General features: G+C 41.9%; 1 protein-coding gene across 3 annotated transcripts; it reads right to left on the reverse strand.

Annotated features, from left to right (window-relative positions):
* Positions 1 to 295: 295 nt before the first annotated feature.
* LOC138852650 (uncharacterized) lies at positions 296 to 24,005 on the reverse strand. 3 transcript variants are annotated; one of them, XM_070084735.1, is made up of 3 exons: positions 23,912 to 24,005; positions 23,291 to 23,386; positions 296 to 1,705 (listed from the first exon to the last, which is right to left on the reverse strand). In XM_070084735.1, the coding sequence occupies exon 3, from the start codon at positions 1,309 to 1,311 to the stop codon at positions 361 to 363; it is 951 nt and encodes a 316-aa protein (XP_069940836.1). In that variant the 5' UTR covers positions 1,312 to 1,705; positions 23,291 to 23,386; positions 23,912 to 24,005; the 3' UTR covers positions 296 to 360. The 3 variants fall into 3 exon arrangements, with proteins under 3 accessions (XP_069940836.1, XP_069940834.1, XP_069940835.1); XM_070084733.1 differs by having other exon boundaries at positions 23,174 to 23,386; XM_070084734.1 differs by having other exon boundaries at positions 23,164 to 23,386.

The raw sequence follows: 24,005 nt of genomic DNA on the forward strand, positions 1-24,005 counted from the left end.
GTGAAATTGCCGACCTAGAAAATGTACAGAGAACTTTCACGGCGCGCATAACGGAGATAAAACACCTCAATTACTGGGAGCGCTTGAGGTTTCTAAACCTGTATTCCCTGGAACGCAGGAGGGAGAGATACATGATTATATACACCTGGAAAATCCTAGAGGGACTAGTACCGAACTTGCACACGAAAATCACTCACTACGAAAGCAAAAGACTTGGCAGACGATGCACCATCCCCCCAATGAAAAGCAGGGGTGTCACTAGCACGTTAAGAGACCATACAATAAGTGTCAGGGGCCCGAGACTGTTCAACTGCCTCCCAGCACACATAAGGGGGATTACCAACAGACCCCTGGCAGTCTTCAAGCTGGCACTGGACAAGCACCTAAAGTCAGTTCCTGATCAGCCGGGCTGTGGCTCGTACGTTGGTTTGCGTGCAGCCAGCAGCAACAGCCTGGTTGATCAGGCGCTGATCCACCAGGAGGCCTGGTCACAGACCGGGCCGCGGGGGCGTTGACCCCCGAAACTCTCTCCAGTCTCTCCAGCTTCTTAATCTTAAATTTAGGCACAGATATCACTTCCTGCTGAACTGGGCTGTGCTGAGCTTTGAATTTTGGCACAGCCAGTACTTCCTGCTGAATTGGTTTGTGTATTTTAACTATAGATTTTGGCCGAGCCAGTGCTTCCTGGTGAGTGAGTTTGTGCTTGACTTCATGTTTTAACACAGTTGGCACTTTTTGCTGAGCTGAATTATGTTCAACTTTGGATTTTGGCACAACCAACACTTCTTGCTTAAGTATTTTGTGCTTCTTACCCTTAGATTTCAGCTGAACTGGTTTGTGTTTCTTAACCTTGGGTACTGGCACAATCGGAGCCTCCTGTGGTAATGGGTTGTGCTCAACTTTGAGTTCTGACACAGCAGGCACTTCCTGCTGAACCACTTTATCATCCAATAAATGTCTGAATTTTTGGTGTATGTGGAGTACATCGGAGCGACTGAACCATTTTCCACAGAAGCATACATATGGTTTCTCATCCATGCGAGAACACAACGACACCTTGCATAAGGAGACAATTTCTTTCTGGCATATACTGCACTCTTGCTGGTTAGGATCCTCTGAGCCTTGAGTATCAAGCTTGTCGGTGTTTTCCAAAGACTGTTCCTTGATGTTAATAATCCCCTCTGTCTTCACCTGAACTGTAGTGGAAGCACATTGCTCTCTTAAAATGTTATTAACTTTGCTTTTTACTGTGGATGTTCCTATATTATTACTTTTGACTTCCAGCAACATTGAACATTGATCTGGATTCATCAAGTATCTAAAGGAGTGAATTTTTAGGTGACTGCTTCCAGCAAATTTACATCAAAAACACAAACTTCCCTGAGTGAGTTTGCCAGTGGAGAATAGGGAAGTGAAGAACTACAAGGATTTTGTATATATACTGCTGACAAGGCTTTCCTTATTCCAGGACTATCATATAATGACCTGCACAAATGTTAGCACACTGGTGCTAAGATGGGCTGTAGTATGGGCACTGTAAAGGTAATTCTTCTGGTGCCATGATGACCTGCAATATTTGCATGACAATAGTGCAAGGATCATCTACAGTATTAGTACTGTACTGAAAAAGTAATGCCAGACTCTAGTGCTAGGTAAGCTGCAGTACTGATACAAGGGTAGTGTCTGCCTCTAGTGAAACAAAGATCTGCAAAAAAAAAAAAAAAAAAAAAGGTCATTAAATGGCTTACAAATATTTACCAACCATAATCATTTGTTTAATATTTTGTTACATAAACATTCAGTTTCAAGTATGCTCTAAGTATCTTCCAAAATTTTTGAAGCATTTTTATTACAAATACACTTTTAGACGCAAAAAAAATAACACTGGTTGTATCCCACTAAGGTAGAGTGGTCGCTAAAGCTCTCGCTTCACACATCGAGGGGTCTGGGTTCGATTCCCAGTGAGAGTAGAAACACTGGGCATGTTTCTTTACACCGGTTGCCTATGTTCACTCATTAGTAAAATGGGTACCTGAGAGTTAGTCAATTGGTGTGGGTCGCATCCTGGGACAAAACTGACCTAACTTGCCAGAAATGCTTTGCATAACAAGTGACTCTTTATATAGTAATGTGTCATTGATGTCAGCTAGGCCTGTATACCATGTACACATACTTGTAGTAAATAAAGATATTATTATTCTTAATGAATCCTGTGAAGCAGTCACATTATTTGAATCCGCACTATGTTTACTTGTAATCACATATGCAAAATATGGTAATTAGTCCAGCCCACTGGAAATATGCAATGATAAACAAGTTTTTTATTTATTTATTAAAGTAATACAGGTCGGTCATCACTAATCCGGCAATCAGTGATCCGGCACTAACTTCAGCTAGCATAATTTCAAATTTCCGGGGTCGCCACACCAACCTGCTGCTACTGTTTAGTGGCACTACTTGCTGCATAAGTGATTCCAATTTCTTTTTCTCCATTTATTGTTATAACCTGCTTACTTTTAGCCCTAGCCATGGTTCCAACAAAAGAAATGCTTCACGCTGTGTAAAGCCTTTTAAAGATCAAAAAAGACTGTGATAACCGACTAGCTACTAGCAAAGCCATTATGAACATAGGTATCTAGGCAGGTTAAGGGGTCAATAGTGGAGCAGCTATATGAAAGCCAAATTGACTAGTGGAGAGACTATTGTCTATAAATACCATACCAAATGTCTATTTACTAGACGTTCCATCAATATGCACATTGCATTGGTAAGAGCAATGGGATCTTAGAGTGAGGCATCATGGCCTGAAGTACCTGATTTACAAAAAGGCAGAACAACGGCAGATTTTTACAGCTGTGGAAGAACTCCTTGTGACCAAATAAGATTGAAAAGATGTAAGAGGACTGCAAGGGCTGATGGATGTAACTGCTGAGACATATGAATGCCATCAGGCCCAGTTGCCAATGATTGGAAAGTGGAAAGTGTTGAATCCAGTTCTAGAAGCATAAAAGGCATAGCATAAGACCTGTCTCTGCTAGAAGAAAATTCTAAAGGTAGTAATTCTGGTGCTCTTGGAGGAAAGAAATGAGGAGCATAGATGGAGCGCCTGAGAGATACGGACATGAGGGGCACAGATGGACTGCCTGAGATATGGACAAGATGATTTCCAATCTCTGTGGCAACTTCAAGAAGTCTTGCAATGCTGACATTGGTGACTCAAAGAACAGGATCCAGGTCTGGAGTGAACATGCCACTCAGTTTCCATAGTTTTTTCCAAACTGCATTCATAGAGGAAGCTGAAGTAATGGAAGAAACATAATCCAACCAACACGTGTGTTTAGCTTCATGGATGACATGATGGGCAACTGCTTTCACCCACTTAAAATCAAGGAGTCACTCTGCTGTCCTATTTTAATGATGTCAGCCCCAAGTAGGTGACCATCAAGGCATGCATTTCTGAGAGTGCCTACTTGAGGTTTGAGGGACTGAATATGAAGCTGCAGTTAAAATCAAGATCAAAAATAGCTGAAATAGTTCATTAGTGGAGGACAAAGAAGGTTCATCACTAAAAACAGTTTGACACAAGTAAAGGTCACAATTTGGCCAACGTGGGCTTCAAGGAAGGCAAGTCAAGAATACGAATGGGAAGTAAGGAGGATAGGAAAATGATTGCTGTCATGTAAATCTGGGAGCACAGACCAGGTAAAGTTGAATGCAGTTGATGAGGAGCAAACTGAGAGATCAATGAGAGAGAGATTGAGTGAGGGTCAAAATAGGCGAGAATATTCGTATTTAATACATGGAGGGGAAGAGAAGCGAGAACTTCTAACTAATCACCATGAGAGTCACAGTAACCCCCTCCCCCAAGATGAAATGATAAGCATTAAAATCACTTAATAGAGAAGAGGTGGCAGTAAGGAAGAAATTTGAAATAGATAATGCTTGAGAGGGAGAAAGATACAAAGAGAAAACTGTATGCCACTTGTTCAAGTAGATTCGGGCTACAGTGTAATGCAGCAAAGCATGAACAAAAATCTGATGGTGTGGTATACCTGTGCATACAAGAAGTGCACTTTCATTAAAAGTTTCATTGGGAAAAGGTTCCAATGAACGCAATAAACTACAGCCCGAGATGGGATGGATAACAGCGGAGCATAATTTATGTTCTTGTAAACAGACACAAACAGGGGAAAACTGGGAGAGCAATACCTGAGGCTCATCCTGATTACCCCTGAGGCCTCGAATATTCCATTGTAAATAAGTCATGATTTGTGAAGAGAAGTACAGTGGACCCCCACCATACGATATTAATCAGTTCCTGAAAGCTCATCGTATGCTGAAATTATCGTAAGGTGAACTAATTTTCCCCAGAAGAAATAATGGAAATCAAATTAATCCATTCCTGACACCCCAAAATATGAAAAAAAAAAAAAAATTTTACCACATGAAATATTAATTTTAATACACACAAACTGACACTTACCTTTATTTAAGATCTGGTGATGATTGATGGGATGGGAGGAGGGGAGAGTTTACCTGGAGTTTACCTGGAGAGAGTTCCGGGGGTCAACGCCCCCGCGGCCCGGTCTGTGACCAGGCCTCCTGGTGGATCAGAGCCTAATCAACCAGGCTGTTGCTGCTGGCTGCACGCAAACCAACGTACGAGCCACAGCCCGGCTGATCAGGAACTGACTTTAGGTGCTTGTCCAGTGCCAGCTTGAAGACTGCCAGGGGTCTGTTGGTAATCCCCCTTATGTGTGCTGGGAGGCAGTTGAACAGTCTCGGGCCCCTGACACTTATTGTATGGTCTCTTAACGTGCTAGTGACACCCCTGCTTTTCATTGGGGGGATGGTGCATCGTCTGCCAAGTCTTTTGCTTTCATAGTGAGTGATTTTCGTGTGCAAGTTCGGTACTAGTCCCTCTAGGATTTTCCAGGTGTATATAATCATGTATCTCTCCCTCCTGCGTTCCAGGGAATACAGATTTAGGAACCTCAAGCACTCCCAATAATTGAGGTGTTTTATCTCCGTTATGCGCGCCGTGAAAGTTCTCTGTACATTTTCTAGGTCGGCAATTTCACCTGCCTTGAAAGGTGCTGTTAGTGTGCAGCAATATTCCAGCCTAGATAGAACAAGTGACCTGAAGAGTGTCATCATGGGCTTGGCCTCCCTAGTTTTGAAGGTTCTCATTATCCATCCTGTCATTTTTCTAGCAGATGCGATTGATACAATGCTATGGTCCTTGAAGGTGAGATCCTCCGACATGATCACTCCCAGGTCTTTGACGTTGGTGTTTCGCTCTATTTTGTGGCCAGAATTTGTTTTGTACTCTGATGAAGATTTAATTTCCTCATGTTTACCATATCTGAGTAATTGAAATTTCTCATCGTTGAACTTCATATTGTTTTCTACAGCCCACTGAAAGATTTGGTTGATGTCCGCCTGGAGCTTTGCAGTGTCTGCAATGGAAGACACTGTCATGCAGATTCGGGTGTCATCTGCAAAGGAAGACACGGTGCTGTGGCTGACATCCTTGTCTATGTCGGACATGAGGATGAGGAACAAGATGGGAGCGAGTACTGTGCCTTGTGGAACAGAGCTTTTCACCGTAGCTGCCTCGGACTTTACTCTGTTGACGACTACTCTCTGTGTTCTGTTAGTGAGGAAATTATAGATCCATCGACCGACTTTTCCTGTTATTCCTTTAGCACGCATTTTGTGCGCTATTACGCCATGGTCACACTTGTCGAAGGCTTTTGCAAAGTCTGTATATATTACATCTGCATTCTTTTTGTCTTCTAGTGCATTTAGGACCTTGTCGTAGTGATCCAATAGTTGAGACAGACAGGAGCGACCTGTTCTAAACCCATGTTGCCCTGGGTTGTGTAACTGATGGGTTTCTAGATGGGTGGTGATCTTGCTTCTTAGGACCCTTTCAAAGATTTTTATGATATGGGATGTTAGTGCTATTGGTCTGTAGTTCTTTGCTGTTGCTTTACTGCCCCCTTTGTGGAGTGGGGCTATGTCTGTTGTTTTTAGTAACTGTGGGACGACCCCCGTGTCCATGCTCCCTCTCCATAGGATGGAAAAGGCTCATGATAGGGGCTTCTTGCAGTTCTTGATGAACACAGAGTTCCATGAGTCTGGCCCTGGGGCAGAGTGCATGGGCATGTCATTTATCGCCTGTTCGAAGTCATTTGGCGTCAGGATAACATCGGATAGGCTTGTGTTAATCAAATTTTGTGGCTCTCTCATAAAAAATTCATTTTGATCTTCGACTCTCAGTCTGGTTAGCGGCTTGCTAAAAACTGAGTCATATTGGGACTTGAGTAGCTCACTCATTTCCTTGCTGTCATCTGTGTAGGACCCATCTTGTTTAAGTAGGGGCCCAATACTGGACGTTGTTCTCGATTTTGATTTGGCATAGGAGAAGAAATACTTTGGGTTTCTTTCGATTTCATTTATGGCTTTTAGTTCTTCCTGCGATTCCTGACTCCTAAAGGATTCTTTTAGCTTAAGTTCGATGCTTGCTATTTCTCTGACCAGTGTCTCCCTACGCATTTCAGATATATTGACCTCTTTTAGCCTCTCTGTTATTCTTTTCCGTCGCCTGTAAAGGGAGTGCCTGTCTCTTTCTATTTTACATCTACTCCTCCTTTTTCTTAGAGGAATAAGCCTTGTGCATACATCGAGTGCCACCGAGTTAATCTGTTCTAGGCATAAGTTGGGGTCTGTGTTGCTTAGTATATCTTCCCAGCTTATATCGGTTAGGACTTGGTTTACTTGGTCCCACTTTATGTTTTTGTTATTGAAGTTGAATTTGGTGAATGCTCCATCATGACTAATCTCATTATGTCGGTCTGGGGCTTCGCGCATACATGACTGAACCTCAATTATGTTGTGATCTGAGTATATTGTTTTTGATATGGTGACATTTCTTATCAGATCATCATTGTTAGTGAAGATGAGGTCTAGTGTATTCTCCAGTCTAGTAGGCTCTATTATTTGCTGGTTTAAATTGAATTTTGTGCAGAGATTTAAAAGCAGTAGGATGAGGTCTAGTGTATTCTCCAGTCTAGTAGGCTCTATTATTTGCTGGTTTCGCGTGAGTGTGAGTTTTCATCAGAGCTGCCTCCTGGTGTTATTACTGCAACAATATTATTTGCTATATTCCTCCATTTTAGGTGCCTTAAGTTGAAATCCCCCAGGAGCAAGATGTTGGAGTGTGGAAGTTGTTAATGTTAAGAAGAGGAATCCCCTTCCATTAAAACTTTAGGTAGCACGTCCTTTTCCGGGGTTACTTCCCTTCTTCTTTTAATGCCACTAGGACCAGCTTGAGAGTCACTGGACCTCTGTCGCACAACATATCTGTCCATAGAGGCCTGTACCTCCTGTTCCTTTATGACTTTCCTAAAGTGGTTCACAACATTGTCATTGTAATAGTCACCAGCACGGCTTGCAATAGCTGTGCGAGGGTGATTTTCACCCATAAAGGTTTGCACTTCAAGCTACTTTGCACACATTTCCTTAATCTTTGAAGTAGGCAACTTCTTCAATTTCTCTCTCCCCTCCTCCGAAGCAGATTCCTCAGGTCTGGCTTCTTGCTGTTGAAGATGATCTTGCAGCTCATCAGTGGTTAGTTCTTCATTGTCCTCTTCCACCAACTCTTCCACATCCTCCCCACTAACCTCCAACCCCAAGGACTTATCCAATGCCACAACTGATTCCACAACTGGCATACACTTCTCAGGGTTAGCCTCAAATCCTTCAAAATCCCTTTTGTCTACACATTCTGGCCACAGTTTCTTCCAAGCAGAGTTCAAGGTCCTCTTAGTCACTTCCTCCCAAGCCTTACCTATAAGGTTTACACAATTGAGGATGCTAAAGTGATCTTTCCAAAACCCTCTTAGAGTCAATCGAGTGTCTGTGGTCACTACAAAGCACTTTTGAAACATAGCTTTTGTGTAGAGTTTTTTGAAGTTTGAAATGACCTGCTGGTCCATGGGCTGCAGGAGAGCAGTGGTATTAGGAGGCAAAAACTTGACCTTAATGAAACTCATGTCCCCAGAAAGTCTCTCTGCCAAGTCTGAAGGATGACCAGGAGCATTGTCTAATACCAGGAGGCACTTAAGGTCCAATTTATTTTCCAGGAGGTAAGTTTTCACAGTGGGGGCAAATGCATGGTGTAACCAGTCATAGAAAAGGTCTCTAGTGACCCATGCCTTACTGTTGCCCTCCACATCACACACAAATTAGCCTTGAGGACATTGTTTTGCCTGAACACTCTGGGAGTTTCAGAGTGATACACCAATAAAGGCTTCACTTTGCAATCACCACTAGCATTAGTACACATCAAGATAGTAAGCCTGTCTTTCATAGGCTTATGTCCTGGGAGTGCCTTTTCCTCCTGAGTAATGTAGGTCCTGTTTGGCATTTTCTTCCAAAACAGGCCTGTTTTGTCACAATTAAACACTTGTTCAGGTTTCAGTCCTTCACTGTCTATGTACTCCTTGAATTCCTTCACATATTTTTCAGCTGCTTTTTGGTCTGAACTGGCAGCCTCACCATGCCTTATCACACTATGTATGCCACTACGATTCTTAAATCTCCCAAACCAACCTTTGCTGGCCTTAAATTCACTCACATCACCACTAGTTGCAGGCATTTTTCTAATTAAATCCTCATGCAACTTCCTAGCCTTTTCACATATGATCGCTTGAGAGATGTTATCTCCTGCTATCTGTTTTTTGTTTATCCACACCAATAACAGTCCCTCAACATCTTCGAGTACAGTGGCCCCTCAGCTAACGATGGCATCACCTAACGTTAAATCTGGCTAGCGATACATTTTAACACAAAAATTTTGCCTTGGCTAGTGCTAAAAAACTCACCCAACGCGATTCGTTCGAGACGCGTCCACGTGTGGCCTGAGCGTGCCTCACTTGTCCTGTGGGTGCCAATGTTTACAAGCCAGCCACCGCGGTCGCATCCAAGCATACAATCGGAACATTTCATATTATCACAGCGTTTTTAGTGATTTTACCTGCAAAATAAGTCACCATGGACCCCAAGAAAGCTTCTAGTGCCAACCCTACAGAAAAAAGGGTGAGAATTACTATGGATATGAAGAAAGAGATAATTGCTAATTATGAAAGTGGAGTGCGTGTCCGAGCTGGCCAGGTTGTATACGAAACCCCAATCAACCATTGCTACTATTGTGGCCAAGAAAATGGCAATCAAGGAAGCTGTTCTTGCCAAAGGTGCAACTTTGCTCTCAAATAAGATATCGCAAGTGATAGATGTTGAGAGACTGTTATTGGTGTGGATAAACGAAAAACAGATATCAGGAGATAGCATCTCTCAAGCGATCATATGTGAAAAGGCTAGGAAGTTGCATGAGGATTTAATTAGAAAAATGCCTGCAACTAGTGGTGATGTGAGTGAATTTAAGGCCAGCAAAGGTTGGTTTGAGAGATTTAAGAATCGTAGTGGTATACATAGTGTGATAAGGCATGGTGAGGCTGCCAGTTCGGACCACAAAGCGGCTGAAGTATATGTGCAGGAATTCAAGGAGTACATAGACAGTGAAGGACTGAAACCTGAACAAGTGTTTAATTGTGACGAAACAGGCTTGTTTTGGAAGAAAATGCCAAACAGGACCTACATTACTCAGGAGGAAAAGGCACTCCCAGAACATAAGCCTATGAAAGACAGGCTTACTCTCTTGATGTGTGCTAATGCTAGTGGTGATTGCAAAGTGAAGCCTTTATTGGTGTATCACTCTGAAACTCCCAGAGTGTTCAGGCGCAACAATGTCCTCAAGGCTAATTTGTGTGTGATGTGGAGGGCAAACAGTAACGCATAGGTCACTAGAGACCTCTTCTATGACTGGTTACACCATGCATTTGCCCCCACTGTGAAAAATTACCTCCTGGAAAATAAATTGGACCTTAAGTGCCTTCTGGTATTAGACAATGCTCCTGATCATAATTCAGACATGGCAGAGCGACTTTCTGGGGACATGAGCTTCATTAAGGTCAAGTTTTTGCCTCCTAATACCACTCCTCTCCTGCAGCCCATGGACCAGCAGGTCATTGCAAACTTCAAAAAACTCTACACAAAAGCTATGTTTGAAAGGTGCTTTGTAGTGACCACAGAAACTCAATTGACTCTAAGAGAGTTTTGGAGAGATCACTTTAGCATCCTCAATTGTGTAAACATTATAGGTAAGGCTTGGGAGGAAGTGACTAAGAGGACCTTGAACTCTGCTTGGAAGAAACTGTGGCCAGAATGTGTAGAAAAAAGGGATTTTGAAGGATTTGAGGCTAACCCTGAGAAGTGTATGCCAGTTGTGGAATCAATTGTGGCATTGGGGAAGTCCTTGGGGTTGGAGGTTAGTGAGGAGGATATGGAAGAGTTGGTGGAGGAGGACAATGAAGAACTAACCACTGATGAGCAGTAAGATCATCTTCAACAGCAAGAGGCCAGACCTGAGGAAACTGCTCTGGAGGAGGGGATAGAGAAATTAAGGCAGTTGCCTACTTCAAAGATTAAGGAAATGTGTGCAAAGTAGCTTGAAGTGCAAACCTTTTTTGACGAAAATCACCCTCACACAGCTATTGCAAGCCGTGCTGGTGACTATTACACTGACAATGTTGTGACCCACTTTAGGTAAGTCATAAAGGAACAGGAGGTACAGACCTCTATGGACAGATATGTTGTGCGACAGAGATCCAGCGACTCTCAAGCTGGTCCTAGTGGCATTAAAAGAAGAAGGGAAGTAACCCTGGAGAAGGACTTGTTACCTCAAGTCCTAATGGAAGTGGATTCCCCTTTTAAACATTAGCAACATCCACACTCTCCCCTCCTCCCATCCCATCAATCATCACCAGATCTTCAATAAAGGTAAGTGTCAGTTTGTGTGTATTAAAATTAATATTTCATGTGGTAAAAAATTTTTTTTTTCATACTTTGGGGTGTCAGGAACGGATTAATTTGATTTCCATTATTTCTTATGGGGAAAATTAATTCAGCTAACGATAATTTCATCTAATGATGAGCTTTAAGGAACGGATTAATATCGTTAACTGAAGGTCCACTGTACTTGCCATCTCTTATTCAAAAACACAGTTGCACCTTTTGCAAGAACAGCTTCCTTGATTGCCGTTTTCTTGGTCATGATAGTAGCGATGGTTGATTGGAGTTTGGTATACAACCTGGCCAGCTCCGAGACACGCACTCCACTTTCGTACTTAGCAATTATCTCTTTCTTCATTTCCATAGTAATTTTCACCTTTTTTACCGCACAGTTGGCACTAGAAGCTTTCTTGGGGCCCATGGTGACTTATTTTGCAGGTACAATCACTAAAAACTCTGTGATATGAAATGTTCCGATTGTATGCGTGGATGCGGCCGCACTGGCTGGCTTGTAAACACTGGCACCCATGGGGCAGCTGAGGCACGCTCAGGCCACACGTGGGACGCGTCTCGGACGAATCGCGTGAGGTGAGTTTTTTAGCGTGAGGCGAGGCAAAATTTTTGCGTTAAAATGTATCGTATGGTGGATTTAACGTAAGGTGATGCCATTGCATGGTGGGGGTCCACTGTATACTGGTAACATGAAGCAGTAGGGGTCTACAGACTAGAAGGGTTAGTAAAGTTACATGTGGAGGTAACAGAAAACGAGTAAGCAGCTAAGAATTGGAACTCTATGAAGAAAGGATTGAGTTTAGAAAAGTGAGGAAGAGGAGGAATGATGGGAGGTGGATCTGTGTCCCTCACTGATTTTGTCTCCTCAATGTATTCAGAGATAGGCTCATGTGTTTCAGAGCACAAGGAAGTTGCAGGTAGTACGACATCAGAGACAGAAGGGGAGGGTGAGTAAAGATCGGAGAGAAGATAGAAGTTACCAAAGAAGGGAGGGGGATGAGATGTTACAGTTAATTTGGAAAGAAACATTGGAGGGGACAGAAGTGTAAGAAGCCTGAGAGGGGACAGGAGAGGAGGGTACTGTACAAGGGGAAGGATGAACCTCCACACACATAACAGAGACAGTAAGAGGTAAAGTACTAGGCACACAGACTGGAAAGGAAAAACGTTTGGGAAGGATAAGTGAAGGAGGGGTCAAAGGAGTTTGGAACTTTGGGGATGTTTTAGACTTTGGAGAAGTAGAGAGGTGAAAGGAAGGTGTCGTTGTGGGAGATCTTGCAGCAATGGATACATATGAGCAAGAAGATGAAGAGTCAAGGACAGTTTGAGGCAATGAGGTAGGGACCTTGGAGTCCACTGCTGCAAGTGAGTTAAAAACAGAAATGACTTTGGAAGTTGTGACCACAGAAGAGATTGTGGAAGTAGGTACCACTGAGGTTGGAGGCCTCTTAGTAACACTAGAATAAGAAAATCGTGGAAGTTTCCCTTGAAGGTGAAGATAAGAGACTGCCATGGTGTAAGTGAAACCCCAACCCCTTTTCTCTTTGATACAGCATATTTCTCATTTTTTTTAAGTAAACTTGGGAGTCAAACATTAAGCAAGCTACATTGCTGGAAAGTGTTTCTGCCTGTGGGGAAGATAGTACATAAGTGTCCAATTAGAAAATTGGGAGGTCTTGGAGCTCAAGTTACTCCAGAATGTCAGCATCATATGTCCGAAAATCATATTGAACAATGGTATCAGGCAGAACTATGGTAACACTGCAAGAATTGAAAGAAATGTGTTTTTGAATCATGACAGGAAATATTGTGAGCCTGGCCAGCATTTTACACCATGATGATGCATGTACCACTCTTATGAGAATAAAATGAAATACAGTGGAACCTTGACTTATGAGTGTCCCAACGTACGAGATTTTTGAGATACGAGCTGTCCCTGGGTCGATTTTTTGCTCTGAGTTACGAGCCAACATTTGAGTTATGAGCTAGCTCCCCCTGCTTCCCCATCAATGCAAAACCTTATTATTAATTATTATTAATTATTATTATTATTATTATTATTATTATTATTATTATTATTATTAATTTAGGTAACTAGAGCACAGATCCAATTCCCTAGATCAAGAGCCCCTCACCCGCATCGAGGTTCCTTGACGCTGGTGAGGGGCTCTTGATCTAGGGAAATGAATCTGTGCTCCAGTTACTTAAATTAATAATGATAATAATAATAAAAATATTACTATTATAAGCTTCAGTTCCCTAAATTAATAATAATAATAATAATAATAATAATAATAATAATATTTTTATTTTTTATTATCACACTGGCCGATTCCCACCAAGGCAGGGTGGCCCGAAAAAGAAAAACTTTCACCATCATTCACTCCATCACTGTCTTGCCAGAAGGGTGCTTTACACTACAGTTTTTAAACTGCAACATTAACACCCCTCCTTCAGAGTGCAGACACTGTACTTCCCATCTCCAGGACTCAAGTCCGGCCTGCCGGTTTCCCTGAACACCTTCATAAATGTTACTTTGGTCACACTCCAACAGCACGTCAAGTATTAAAAACCATTTGTCTCCATTCACTCCTATCAAACACGCTCACGCATGCCTGCTGGAAGTCCAAGCCCCTCACACACAAAACCTCCTTTACCCCCTCCCTCCAACCTTTCCTAGGCCGACCCCTACCCCGCCTTCCTTCCACTACAGACTGATACACTCTTGAAGTCACTCTGTTTCGCTCCATTCTCTCTACATGTCCGAACCACCTCAACAACCCTTCCTCAGCCCTCTGGACAACAGTTTTGGTAATCCAGCACCTCCTCCTAACTTCCAAATAATAATAATAATAATAACAATAATTATTATTATTATTATAACAGAGCTTCAGTTCCCTAAATTAATAATAATAATAATAATAATAATAATAATAATACATAATACGTATGTAATAATCAGAATGCTGCCATAGTTGGCACAGCTGATGCCAAAACATCCGGTAAGCAGTACACCTTTACATCGCTGTAGGAGCAGCTCTCTCATGGTTGCATGCATTTTTTTTTTTTACAGTCATTTGGCCAAATTTCTTTTTTCTAACCATGGGCCCTAAGAAAATAAGTGCAAAAGACAATGCTGAGAAGAAAAAGAAAACGATTTCCATGGACTTAGCCAGGCAATACCAGCTTATTACATCTACGATATGTAGATACTAAAGCTGTATCAGTTATGGTCAGTGATTAAACAAAACAATGTTGTTGTTGGAGGTTTACAAGGCCACTGACATCATACGCCACACCCTCAACCTCCCTCCCTCCCTCAACATCACCCACCCTAAACATCCTCCACCAACTCTGCTCCATGTAAGTACACCTACCATCCGACTTACGACCGAGTTCAGTTCCGAGAAACCGGTCATAAGTCGAAATGGTTGTAAGTCAAACTTTACTACTGAATATCAACAAAACATTTTTGTAATGACTTTATTTTATTGTTTTATTTTGGTATTTCATGTTTTACTTTACTTTTTATGCTGTTAGAACTGTATTTTATACTGTAAGGTTTAGGATAAACACTGTGTACAACACAAATAGTTGTTTATTTCCCAGAAATTTGGCATAAAAAACACGGTCGTAAGTCGAGTGGTCGTAAGTCAAGCAGGTCATAAGTCGGATGGTATGTGTACATATACACTTTATATAAACAGTTTAACATTTCTTTACATTCTGTAATGTATTATGATTTTTTTTATATATGATATTTCTGCAATTAGCCTCTGTTTTCTCTTACAATAAGAGCACGGGAAGATACTATAGTCAAAGTTAGACAGGAAATGGCAGACACTTCCGCCACTGCCTCTGCCACCGTATTGTGGCCTATTTTATTCATTCTAGAGTATATATCATGTGTCTGTGTTTATTATATTGTTTATTATGTCATATTAGATGAATTGCGATAGATAAATAAGCCATACAGTTGATATTAGTGTCATATTCAAGTATGTACACCTACCATCCGACTTACGACCAAGCTTCGTTCCGACCAACTGGTCATAAGTCAAAATGGACGCAAGTCAAACCTTTGAAAATTGCCGACATACTGGGTAGGGCATAATGTCAAACTTTTCCTATATAAACTACCTACATAGTACTGTAATGTACAATCATTTCATTATTTTTACCATAATTTACTTCTATTGTTATATTTTAATTATTTATGTACTGTATATAATGTATACATGGTAGTGAACTGTATTGTAAATTTTACATCGCATACAGTATCATATGTTACTGTTATCTTTATGTATTGTCGACACAGTGAATGGGAGAATACCACTGGTAGTGTCATCCTGCCAGAATGTAGTATAACCTATACCCTAAGTAAAGAGAAACAACTCTGGAACATGTGTAATACGTAGCTGGCTGGCTATGTAGGTGTATTTTGTCTTGTCCCCAGAGTGCAGGAATGGATTAATGGTTTTTCAATTAATTTAAATGAGGTAAATTGATTTGACATACGAGTAAATTGAGTTACGAGCTAGGTTACGGAACGGATTAAACTCGTAAGTCAAGGTTCCACTGTGTTCTGACCAATATGGCACAGGAGTGCCTTGCTGATACTATCATCAGATAGTTAGTGGGAGATGTTGGCTGCAGAGTGAAAAACTTAGTCCATTGAGCACTTTGAAACATTTTGTGTAAGGGGAGTGAGGGTCATGCTAGTCTTTTCTGGGAAAAGTGAGAGGTAATTGAAGCAGTGTCATCTGTTAGTGATCATGATCGTTTAGGTGTGGGACCAGAGGTGGTTCATCCTGAGATCTGTGGACAATCTGAAAATTGTTGCACCATAGAGGGAGAAGCCGGAAGCATGATCAAAGATGTATGGAGGTTGAATGTATCAAAGAAATTAGGTTAAAGCCCGGTACAAGGGGCAGGCAATGAAATGTTACCAGCAGAAGGTACTGGGGTGTTAAAATGGTCTGATAATGAGGCAGGGTCTGGAGACGGTGCCACAGCAGAAAGGGGGTCCAGGAGAAGTATCATGGACTTGGGACTCCATGATTAGGTCACTTCTTTCTTCTCTTTCCGAAATAAAGAAAGAAGTAAAAAAAGCGAAATATGCTCACAAAGGGGGGGAGGGGAAACATAAAAGGGTAGATCCTAGAAGGGACTAACCTCCACACCCAAGATTACCCCAGCGTGGCCAGTAGTGCAGCTGCGGCATGGAACCTGTGCCACAAGGCATACCTCCTTCAGCTACCATCTCCTGCAATCTGACAGGTAGCCTCCAGAGACATTCATCACCCAAAAGACATCAGCCACCCACTGGGAGACCAGAGAGGGATTGGGACATTCACTGATGACCCAGATTCCACAGCAAACCACCCCTCAACGGAATGGGATGGACAATGATACCCATCCCAATCTAGCAGCTAGAATTCCTGAGGGGAAGACCCTCAAAGACCAAAAGTAGGAAAGAGAGGAGACAGAAGGGAAGGATAAAGGAGGAGGGATGGGAGAGGGATGGGAAGGATGAGGTAGGGAAGGGGAGGACTGGGGGCTTAATTAGGTTTGGTCAGAGGAAGATGATGAAAGGGTCCATTTCCTGAGACCAGCATCAAGGAGGCCTCCAGAAAGAGGACAAATACACGTGAAAGTTGGGGGCGTCAGTGGAGAAGATAAAGTAGTGATGACGTTGGAGGTAAATCTTGCATGCTCACTGGTAGATAGGACAGGCTAGTAAAATATGGCAAACTGAAATTGGAAGAGTCCAAATGCACTTCAGTCTCCCAGATTTTTTTTATACTGCATACACTGAGCACACAGACCCATTCTCTCACATGTAGGCCTACCAGCTTTCTCCCACCAGATCTGAAGCTGTTAGAATTTTGGCATTGTGTTATGGGACCAACACTGGCTTGCAAGCTGTAATATTACGGGACCAACAGTGAAAGAGTTAACCCTTTGAGGGTCGACAGGCCCTCTCCGAAACTCGTTCTCAGGGTCGGCCAAATTTAAAAAAAAAAAAAATTATTTTCTCTTATGAAAAGATAGAGAATCTTTTCCCGATCATAAAGACACCAAAAGTTTGAAATTTGATAGAAAACTTACGGAATTATGCTCTCGCAAAGTTAGCGGTCTCGGCGATGTTTACGCATCGGCGATTTTGCCCACTTTGAGCCCCATTTTCGGCCAATTTCACTGTACTAGTCGACAAAAAACATGAATATTTCGCTAGAACTCCATTTTTTCTATCGAATGGATGCAAGAAACCACTCATTTATGAAATTCAACTATCCAGTACAGTGGTCAGAATTTAGCAATTTTGCCAATTTCACACAAATTTCAAAAGATGCCAATTTCGGAATAGGGTCCAGAATAAACAAGAAAGACATTCCTGGCACTAAAATGACATTTCCTCTAGTCATTAGTCATGTCTCAAGTCCCCTCTTATATTCTTTTGCTTTCCACTTTGAATTTTTATTTTCACAAAAAATATAAGATTTACTGTTATGCAGACTACTGCATTAGTGTAAAAAATGGTATAAATATTATTGGTGCACTTGTGAAAGAATATTAGACTCACCAGTTGACGTGTATTGCACGCTTGGCACGATTTGTTTACTTTTGAAGTTTGGTAAAAATCGAACATTTCTGCTACTTTGAGCTCAATTTCAAGGCACCTTTCTTTGTAAAACCAGTCAAAATCATCTCAATTTCTGTAATATGTCTTCCATTCTATAAAATGAGACCAAGAAAACTAGAATACAACAATAAATACCATACGAAAATACACTGCAAAGTCGCTGATTTATTAAAAAAAAATGGTCAGTTTTTTTTTTCTCATTATGCACTGTGTGCTGCAGGATTTTTTTTAGACTGTGCACACTGACCACATAGACCCATTCTTTCATATGAAGGCCTACCAGCTTTCTCCCACTAGATTTGAGGCCGCTAGAATTTATGAGTACTAGTACGTCAAAAACCCCTACGCGTAAAACGTACTAGTACGACGAAAACCCTCAAAGGGTTAAGGACACAGTTTCATCAACAAGACCTCTGGACACAGGAGTACCACAAGGTAGTGTCATTGGCCACCTGCTTTTCCTCTTATACATCAACAATCTTCCAAACGTATGACAACAACTTAGACCTATTCTCTTTGCTGACGACATGACTTACTTCATCTCCTACCCTTATCTTGCCTCATCCAACACTATTGTTAATGAAGAGCTAGTAAAAATATCAACCTGGATGAATGCCAATAAACTTACACTTAATATTGACAAAACCTTCTACATTATGTTTGGGAGCAGAACAGGTGATGCCCACACTGAACATTATGACTGACAACACTCTTATTGCCAAACATATTGAGGGCAAATTTCTGGTTCTGCACCTTGACAGCAACTTGAAATTCAACACCCATATCCAACATATAAGATAAAAAGTATCCTCTAAATTATTATTATTATTATAATCAAAAAGAAGCGCTAAGCCACAAGGGCTATACAGCGCTGCAGGGTAGGGAAGGAAGCGAGGGTATTGGATGGCAGAAGGGAGGAGGGATGATCAGTAGGTTACAGAAAACAGTGGGGCAGGGGATAGTACGGGGGTAGAGGATAGCAAGGGATTGAAGTAGAAAGGGCTGAAGGTATCAGAATTTGTGAAGTCAGTTGTTGTCAAAAAGTCAATGAGAGAGTCTGGATGAAAGGTGGGTCCATCAGCGAGAAGGGAAGGTAAAGAGAGAGCAGCAGAGCGAAGACGACGACGGAGGTAAATTCTGCGTGCTCGTTGATAAAGTGGGCAGTCCAACAGAATGTGGCTGACTGATAATGGAACTTGGCAATTCTCACAGAGAGGAGCAGGGTGCCTCTCCATGAGATATCCATGAGTAAGACGAGTATGGCCAATGCGAAGATGGGAGAGAGTAGTGATTATCTCATACAGTGGACCCCCAAATTTCCCCGAGTCTCAAGTTTCATGAATTTCGAGTACATACAGTGGTCCCTCAATAATCGTCCGGCTCGATAGTCGTCCTTATCGGAAATCATTGCGTTATTCTCGTCCAAACATTGGCTCGCAAATGGTCGGTTTACTCGCTAATTGTCCTTCGTCCGGGACGCGTACTCACGCTCTGAGCCACCTCGGCCTCCCTTCCCAGCCAGTGTGCCATTGTTTACCAGTGAGTGACGGTCCCCTCACTTATTCGTACCAAATATTTCATATTCCATTCATTTTAGTGCTTGCAAGTGCTAAATAAGCTACCATGGCTCCAAAGAAAGCTCCTAGTGCCAAGCCTTTGGTAAAGAAAGTGAGAAATACGATTGAATTTAAGAAAAACATCATTGAACAATATGAAAGTGGTGTACGGGTGGCCGAACTGGCCAGGATGTATAACAAATCCCGTACAACCCTATCTTCCATCGTGGCCAAGAAAAAGGAAATCAAGGAAGTTGTTGTTGCAAATGGGGTAAATATGCTGACAAAAATGAGATCACCAGTACTCGAAGATGTTGAGAAGTTATTATTGGTGTGAATAAATGAGAAACAATTAGCAGGAGATACTCTTATGACGTCGATTATTTGTGAAAAGGCTAGGCAGTTGCATGACGATCTGGTAAAGAAATTGCCTGCAACGAGTACTGATAATTGTGAATTTAAGGCCAGCAAAGGTTGGTTTAAGAGATTTAAGAAGCGTAGTGGCATACACAGTGTGATAAGGCATGGCGAAATGTGGGGTAGGATGGAAAGATTCATGGAGAAACACCACCATGAGAAGGATGTTGCAAGCCATATCGGCAACTTGTACAGTGACAGGGTTATGGACACTCCCGAGCTTCAGAACCTTGCATTTATCTACATTGAACTGCATCTGCCACTTTTCTGACCAAGAGTAGAGTTTGTCTAAATCCTCCTGAAGTTCCCTAACATCTACATTTGAATCAATTATCCTACCTATCTTCGTGTCATCGGCGAATTTGCTCATATCACTAGTAATTCCTTCATCAAGATCATTGATATATATTATAAACAACAACGGGCCCAAGACTGATCCCTGTGGAACCCCACTTGTTACTGATCCCCACTCGGATTTAACCCCATTTATGGACACACTCTGCTTCCTGTCTGTGAGCCATGATTCGATCCACGAGAGCACCCTTCCCCCAATGCCATGAGCTGCTACTTTCTTCAACAGTCTTTGGTGCGGAACTCTATCAAATGCCTTACTAAAATCTAAGTAAACAATATCAAATTCTTTATCGTGGTCAACAGCCTCAAAAGCTTTACTGAAGAAAGTTAATAAATTAGTTAGACAAGACCAGCCTCTTGTGAATCCATGCTGAGTATCATTAATCAAGCTATGCTTATCGAGATGGCTTCTTATAATCTCAGCTATAATTGACTAGTAATTTGCCTACAATTGAGGTCAGGCTTATTGGGCGGTAATTTGACGGTAACGACTTGTCCCCTGTTTTAAAAATAGGAATTACATTAGCCATCTTCCACATATCAGACACTACCCCTGTTTGAAGAGATAAATTAAAAATATTAGTTAATGGTTCACAGACTTCCATTTTGCATTCCTTAAGAACCCTTGAAAAAACCTCATCAGGACCCGGTGACTTATTTTGCTTCAGTCGGTCTATCTGCTTCACAACCATTTCACTAGTGACTGTGATGTTACATAATTTATCTTCTTCTGATCCACTATAAAAATTAATTACCGGAATATTATTAGTGTCTTCCTGTGTAAAAACCGAGAGAAAATAATTATTTAAAATCGAGCACATTTCATTCTCTTTGTCAGTAAGATGCCCATAGTTATTTTTAAGGGGACCTATCTTATCTCTGACTTTTGCAGACTCAAGGCACAAGCTATCCTCAACAAACCGCCCATGGAACAGCCCCCTAAACAGTTCATAGTACTCCCATGTGGCGATGTTGCCACGAATACTCGCCGGGCACTTGCTATGAGTAACATCAACGTTTCCACCATAAACACATCCTCTATCAAAGACCTCACTACTAAACGCAGCCCCACACCTCTAACTTCTACAGCAGGCGTCTACACTATCCCCTGTGGGTTCTGTCCCAAGAAATATGTAGGCGAGACAGGCAGAGATCTTGCAGTCCGCCTGAATGAGCATCGAAATGCCTCTAACAGAGACGATGTAAGGTACGCCTGTGTCCTCCAAAGAGACTCCACGGGGCATTTGATGAACTGTAACGAGGCACAACTCGTTCTCACCGAACCAGACCTCAGACGCCGACGGTGCCTAGAAGCCTCACTAATCACCGTCACCGACACTATAGAACGCAACACTGGAAACTACAAAATTTCAAAAACATTGGCATACATGATACTTAAGCAGCACCAACCCAACAACACAGGAGTCACATGATTTCATCGTCTACCCGTCCTCATCATAAGCAGAGGTTGTTTTGATAAGGACCTGCCTCGCATGGGCCAGTAGGCCTTCTACAGTGTTCCTCCTTTCTTATGTTCTTATGACATTCCTCAGGTCACGTGCGTCACATCTCACTCTCCGCCTATATATATAATGTCTTTCTACCTCTGTATGTTAGAAGTGATCAAGGTCCCAGGACCGAAACGTTTTCTAATAAATATGTTATAGTGTTTGCTTACGTGTCTTTCTAAACCAACTACTGAAAATAAAATTACTTGGCCAGGTCCTCTACAATCCTACTGAAAATAAGATGTGGTTAATTAAACATTTCTGAGGAATTGCTATTGATTTTCTGGCTATAATATATTTTGCCTAAGGAAAATTTATCCCGCCATGTGAAGCTAAAAATAGGTTAGACAAACGAGTGGCTGAGAGTTGGACTTGCCTTGCATGGGTCAATAGGACTGCTTCAGTGCTCTTTTCTGTCTTAATAATGGATATGCCTGATTTAATAGGCTTTCCTTACACCCGGCATCAAGACCTCTACCATCACCCTCATCACACTAAACCATCTTAGTATAATTATTAACCCGGTAGATTAACACACAATTACCCAATCAAGTATGCCCAGTATGGGCCAGCAGGCTTACTGCAGTGTTCCTCCTTTCTTATGTTGTAAGTCAAGATGACATGACATTTTCATTAGGATATTTATACTCCCCCAGGATGCGACCCATACCAGTAGGCCTGCTGCAGTGTTCCTCCTTTCTTATATGAACGGTGCCAATGGATGTATGGGAACATGGCCACTTGTGCCAGGGATCGACTCCCGGTTCTTCAGTTGACGCCACTACCAACTGAGCAATGATATATCACTAACACATTTCATCTCTGCTTCCTACAGTCTTGCAGGATGGGTATAGGCGGCATAATAAAGACATTAGACTAACAAACTTCCTAAACTCTAATCAGTCTTCAGTTCTAAGCTTTACAACCCATTTCTCCAGTTTTTATCTACACCCCATAAAAGGTAACCTGAGATTAAGACACATGTGCAACATCTGGGTATCTTTATTGTAGACGTTTCGCCATCCAGTGGTTTTATCAATACAAATTCTAGAACATAACTTGAAGACAGTAGAACTATGTACAGAAGATGAGGTAATCAGTCCCTCAACCTAGGAGTAGGTGCGAAGAGCACCATAGTCGTGGAGATTCTGAAGCAGAAGAAAGGACCCTGGCGCTTATATAGTAACGTCAGGTGTAGCAGACGAGGGCATATTCACTGGTAGGCGGGATTCCCCAGCGGGAAGGACCTACTTCCACTGGGGAATCCCGCCTACCAGTGAATATGCCCTCGTCTGCTACACCTGACGTTACTATATAAGCGCCAGGGTCCTTTCTTCTGCTTCAGAATCTCCACGACTGTGGTGCTTTTCGCACCTACTCCTAGGTTGAGGGACTGATTACCTCATCTTCTGTACATAGTTCTACTGTCTTCAAGTTATGTTCTAGAATTTGTATTGATAAAGCCACTGGATGGCGAAACGTCTACAATAAAGATACCCAGATGTTGCACATGTGTCTTAATCTCAACTTGTCGGTATTATATACCATTCGTACACAAAAGGTAACCTACAGAATACATGCCTCATTATTTCATGGCCAGAGATTTCATCTCTGGTGGGGAGATAAGCTAATACTTTCCCACTAAGCTACTTTTGATATCAATTCCTTACACTTTCCTATACTCTCCCCGCCAGCCTGCCACCTAATACAATTACCATCTGCTTCAATAACCAAACTTTAGTGGACTTATAACCTGGAAATACCTTACAAGTGGGCCCCGCCCACCTCTGACTACGTCTCTAGCTGCTGCATCTCCACATATTTGGAGTAACCCTCTCCAGCTATACTCCAGGTATAACATTAAATGTTATGGGTCAGACCATTTACTAGTGTGGTTGTCTCCACTCCTCAGACTGGTCAATGTTGCTGTGTTGATCACTGTTGAAGCAGACAGTCAAGCGCAGCAATTACCACACCTGGAACAATATGACCATCAACATTACACCCACATACACAAACATTACCATGTAACAAACTAACAACAGTATTGTCTGATTGATATACCCATTAATGCTTAACATAGAAAACTATATTTTCTTTAATCAATATTTCTTACACATTAACCTGATGACTAACAATTTGTTTACATGGGAGTCTACATCTGGATCACAAGGCGCAAGTTATTTGGATCAAAAGACCTTCACTAAAGTTATTTTTCTATAATGGAAAAAATAGCTCACAACTACATACACCATTATGGGTTATGTAACGCCTAGTGTGAGTTATTTTTTGATCAGAGGAAGGGGAGTAGCCCCAGTTCCTCGCATCAAAACTCCTCCACTAAAGTCAATTACTCCCACACCCCTCTAAGACATCAGACCCCAAAGAAAGTTAAGTCTATTAAAATAAATAATTTTGTAACCAAGCTGGTGGCAGGGATCAGGAGCTGCAGGTCAACTATCCTGTTGTACTTACAAAACACGTCAACATCCAATACTTACGTTATTTAGGTGTATTAAGAGGCTGAGGAAGCTATAAAGCCGGCGGAATGGCAGGAGGAAGAGCAACACATCATCCCTATACAACCACTGAAGT

This window comes from Cherax quadricarinatus, chromosome 13, assembly GCF_038502225.1.
Source record: "Cherax quadricarinatus isolate ZL_2023a chromosome 13, ASM3850222v1, whole genome shotgun sequence".
NCBI classification, from domain to species: Eukaryota; Metazoa; Arthropoda; class Malacostraca; order Decapoda; family Parastacidae; genus Cherax; species Cherax quadricarinatus.